The 5,321-nt window shown below is 39.3% G+C and overlaps 1 protein-coding gene across 1 annotated transcript; it reads left to right on the plus strand.

Moving 5' to 3' along the window:
- Nucleotides 1-2,003: 2,003 nt before the first annotated feature.
- LOC133733175 (uncharacterized) lies at nt 2,004-5,321 on the plus strand. The gene is made up of 5 exons (XM_062160801.1): nt 2,004-2,089; nt 2,177-2,245; nt 2,349-2,580; nt 2,873-2,994; nt 3,264-5,321. Exons 1-5 carry the CDS (start codon nt 2,024-2,026, stop codon nt 5,319-5,321), a joined length of 2,547 nt encoding a protein of 848 aa, XP_062016785.1. The 5' UTR covers nt 2,004-2,023.

Genomic DNA, 5,321 nt, shown 5'->3' on the forward strand with positions numbered 1-5,321 from the left:
TCTATGGATGCACAATGTGCAACTCATTGTATTCTTTTGGTTATCTATGTATATATCTTCTGCTGATATGTGCTCATTTTCTGTCTAGCATTGGTTCTTTATTTTGGTAGTTGAATAAAACTCAGCTTGCTTACCATTATTTTGGTCATATCGATAACGACAATGCGAAATGTATTATAATCGTGCTAATGTTGCGTTCAAATCGCACGATTTGGGAAGTTACGAGCACTTTTTCCATGGAGAAATTAATCGTCGTACAGTTGTCAAATTGATTGTTGCATGTAACGCCTCGACCACGAGTGTTTGACATGAATTCATTTGCAGAAAAGCAGATAACTTACTCTTAGAGGGTACCTTGAAGGCCATTATAAACTTGATTGTGATGCTTGAATTGGAGATGTGAAAAATTTTCTGATTTTGAAAGAGTTCTGGGGTGGTGATCTGCCATATTTCCTTCTTGTTGAGAAGAAAGTGTTCATTTGGTAATTTATCTTGCTTTCCTTTTGCTTCAATGTGCAGTGCTGCATTTATCTGCTTACCAGAAAGCTTTCGTCTGTGGTTTTTACTCTTTTCTCTAATCCAATTTATCGCCTTCTTTATTCACCGAATCTGTTTCCTAAAACTATATTCTTACTATGATTTTGTAACACATGTTTGCTCTTCAGTCTCAAATTCGCAACCTTCTCTTTGTAATGTTAGCTCTGGATCCTCGGAGAGCAAATGGAATCTTGAGTAAAGAACTAAGAGAACAAAAAAGGGGCAGTGGTATAGTGTTTTTATCAAAAATGAAAACTTTTCTCTTTTACAAAAAAAGAAAAGGAGATTTGGTTTAGTCCATAAGAAGTATTTAATCCAGAAAGGGAGGTTGTGCTCATTATTGTATTATGAAGAAATAGAAATATGGTCAGCTTTGATACCACCAAACTGCTCAAGTTAGTAAGATGTACTAGTAATGAGCTGCAATTTCATCCGTTACGAGTGAAAATTGTACATGCATTTGCAGATTTGCTAATTTAATTTTTTGCTCATGTCTTAGTTTGATTCAGCTCATTTAGGCGTTTAGAAAGACACAGGAGTTTGGTTTTTTTTTTTAAATTTACTTCAGGAATCAGGTTAGGTGGTTTTTTTCATGTTCTTTCTTCTTGTTTTACCCTTCTGCTATAGTTAATGTCTAATACAGTAATATAGAAAAACTTATTACCAAAGCTGATGCCTTGCAGCCAAAATATATATAATACGGGGGTGAAAATGGAAAGTGGAGGTGAGGTAAAACGAAGAAAGAGTGCCCGAATTTCAGCATTAGAGGAGGAAAAGAGGAACAAAGCATGCACCGTAGACAGTGACAATGTTAGCGAGGATCAGACTCATGTTAGAAGAGGAACTTCTACAGGCAGGAGGGGCCGCAAGCGAAAAAGACTTGAAGATGTTGGCCTATCATCTCCACAGGTCCTTCTGTCCCTTCCTTACTCTTCATTGAAACTCTAGTTTCTCATGAATGATCTTCTGTTTATCATTTTCTATTATATGCAGGATAGTGAAGACCCAAAAGATGAAGATTATTCGATCTACGAGGGTGAGCTTGTTACTTAGCATAGATTTGAATTAAATTCTAGTGGTTGTAACTTGTAACACCCTCGTCAGTAAGATTTCTGAACGTGTTAACTGAGTTATTGTTTATATTTATCAGATGAAGCAGCATATCTGTCATATATACAGGAGGAGCCTGAAACTCGGATACTCGAGTTTATCCTTGATATACTGCAAAGGTGCATATACAATGCTTAGTAGAACACCATTTAAGAACTCGGATTTTTTTACATGAAACATGGTTTCTTATCTTGATCACTCTGCTTAATATAGGAGGGACACATGCAACTTATTCGCAAAGCCTGTTGACCCTCAAGAGGTTAGTTATACTAGGTTTCTAAAATCTCATTTTCAGATGTTTTGTTCCTTATTCAAAACACTGATCTATTACTTGCTTTTGAAGGTTTGGACCTATTACAGGATTATTAAAGAGCCAATGGATTTTGGAACCATAAGGACAAAACTTCAGGAAGGAAAATATACAAGCTTACAACAGTTTGAGGTTCACTCCCAAACACTCTTTTACTTGCTTTCCTTGAACAATGTATGAACAATTTACCTAGTTTTTCATTCCTTTTGAATTTAACAGCATGATGTGCATCTAATATCCGCCAATGCAATGCACTTCAATTCATCGACCACCGTTTTTTACCAAGAGGTCAGCTACTTCTTACTTGGTTGAATTGCACATTCTTCGTAGACATAAACTACCAAGTTGATCTTAGTTTTATTTGTCAATGCTAATACATTAATGCTTTCAGGCTCGAGCTATACAAGAGCTAGCGCAGCAGCTTTTCCAATCTCTAAGAGCTGATCCAGAACAGTTTCAGTTACAATTCTTACTGACAAAAAGAGGCCCTGGTAGGAAGCCGCAAAATCAAGGCAGAGGTTCACATAGAAGCGTTCCTAGATCAGTTGGCCGACCGAGTTCCTCGCGTGGTCCATATGTTAGAAGGAAAAGTCAAGCAGGCTCATCTAATGCAAACTCTTCCGGTAAGTACAGATATAGAAACACTTTTCTTCAGAAATCTTTCATATGTTGGACTGTAAATTATGATGTTTAAAGGATAGAAGTGATACGGTTTTGCCATTACCCTCGACTCATCATGCCTTTGAGGAATGCTTATTACTTGCAACAGATGTTATTATTGAACTTATTGCAATGGCTTATTGACTGTTGATTAGAAGATAACTAGAGAGGGATATCTGGTTGAATTTTCATCTTCAAACATTCATGTAATGAAAAGGAATCTGATTTGGTTTCTTTCTCTTTTGCTTTTCACAGGAATGAGAAATGGTAGAAACTCGAACTTAATGGAATCAGAGAGGCGTGAAACTTATAGGCTTTCGGATGAGGATAAATCATTATTATCAGTTGTCCATGATTCTGCAAAGATACTTCTTCATGTAAGTGACTTATGGTACTGGCACAAAAACTAGGTTTATCAAACTTTGCATATCATAGTATACCCTTACTTGCATAATGATTCAATCTTTCCTGGTAGACAATGGATCCCTGGTTGTATTTTGACAACCCAAAATGTTCTCTCGAAACAAGAGTTTCATTTGACATGCACTTTGTTCCATCTTTGTTTCTTTTAACTTCTTTATTACCACCCTACTAACCACACAAATATTAACATTGCTTACCTATATCCAACCTATCTCTTTTGTAGGTTGATAATGGTGATTCTGGATATAAAGAAAGTTTGATGCAGTTTGCTAAAAATTTGGGGCCAACAGCTCAAATGCTAGCTGAAAGTAAGTTGGTACAAGCTTTCAGCCAACCTCCGAATTGCCAGCCTCAAGCCACTCGTCCAATACAAACCCAGAACTACATGGCTCCTGCTCCAGTCCTAGCTTTGCCAGCACCAGAGGTACCTGGTCACCTTCTCGATGGTAACATTAATGGTCAAATACATCGTGGTTCCCCATATTACTTGCCCAACATTGATTCAAGTGCTTCATATTTTCACGGTGATGCTTCTGCACAAGGATATGCAAGAGCCACCAACGGTGGTATACATATAAATGATAGTGCTAACAGGAGAAACATGAACCCTCCTAGCACATCCCAGTTAGGCATGCTTCCGAACTATCGTGACAAGGGAAAAATGGTTGTTGATCTAAATCAAAACATGGAGCTCGTAGGGCCTGGTGATACAGAAGCCAGGGCCCATTCTCAAAATGTAAACAGCAATGTTCGGTTGGAGTCACATATCCGTGTTGTTAGAGATTTCAGTAGTCCTGGGACTTCAAGCAGTGGCATGAAGTTCAGGGCTGTGGACATGTTGGGCAAGCCTAACCCCCTAGAAAACCAGCAGCAGTTTCAGCAAGCTCATCAGTTGCCTAGTAGTACTGGGACTTCAAACAGTGGCATACTCTCTTGGGCCGTGAATAGGTTGGCCAATACTAGTCGCCAGGAAAACCAGCAGCTTCAGCCAGCTCAGTTGTCTAGTACTGGATCATCCAACCAGTCAAGTTTACTAGAGATCATGGCCGGAAGAAGTACCTATTTGAAGCCATCATCATCTTCGTTGCGCTCTTCATCTGCAATGTTATCAAGTTTGAGTGAGGCATCAACCTCCTGGAATGATTTTGGCTCACACCTGAACAACAACAATGCAGCTAAATCTGCACAGACAGGTCAGCAGCTTCAATGGAGCCAACGCAGTGCAGAACAAGATCTGCAAGAAAATTGTAGCTTTCTAGAAATGCTTGGTGACGGCTGTAACCCATGGGACAAGAGTAGTACACTTTTGAGAAACGAACAACATCTTGATGACGTTAATTATTCTTTGGGAAGTAATGCATTTATGAGAAATGAACAACAGCTTGGAGAGGTTAATTGTCAATCGGGGAACAGTACATCAATGAGAAATGAACAACTGTTTGGTGAGGGTGGTGCTCAATGGGGGAGCAATACATTTCTGAGGAAAGAACAACATCTTGCCGACAGTAACTTTCCTCTGGAAAACAATACATTTTTGAGGAAAGAACAACAGCTCAATGGGGGTAACTTTCTGTTGGGGAATGGTACATTTATGAGGAAAGAGCAACAGCTGGATGTGGAGAACTTTCACTTGGGGAATAGTACATGTTTGAGTAAAGAGAAACAGCCTGAGAATGGCAACTTCCAAGTGGGAAATAGCACATTTATGAGGAAAGACCAACTTGATGAAGCTAATTTCCAATTTGGGAATAGTACTTTCTTGAGGACAGAACAACAGTTTGATCAGGGTACTTTTCTACTGGGGAAGACTTCATTTATGAGCAAAGAACCACAGCTTGATCGTGGTAATGTTCAAATGGGGAATAGTACATTTATGAGCAAAGAACAACTGCTTAATGAGGGTGCTTTCAGACAGGGGAACAGTACCTTTATGAGCAGAGGACAACAACTTGGTGAAGGTTCTTTTCAATTGGGGAACAGTACATGTATGTGGACAGAGCAACAGATTGATGAGGTCAATCACCAATGGTGGAATAGTACATATTCGAGGACCAGTACATTTTCGAGGAAAGACCACCAATATCTGGGGAGGAGTGAACAACAGCAGCCTGTGGATGAGGGAGTAATGCCGGACTGGTACAGTGCAATATGTTCTGCCAATGAAAGAGCTACTAGTAGTAGTAGTAGTACTCAATGGTACCAAAAGGAGCCTATTGATCAATCTTTGCTGCCCTTGCTCTTGGTGGACAATCAGCAGCCTAACTTGGCTCTTCAGCTGTGA

Source organism: Rosa rugosa, chromosome 2 (genome assembly GCF_958449725.1).
Source record: "Rosa rugosa chromosome 2, drRosRugo1.1, whole genome shotgun sequence".
Lineage (NCBI taxonomy): Eukaryota > Viridiplantae > Streptophyta > Magnoliopsida > Rosales > Rosaceae > Rosa > Rosa rugosa.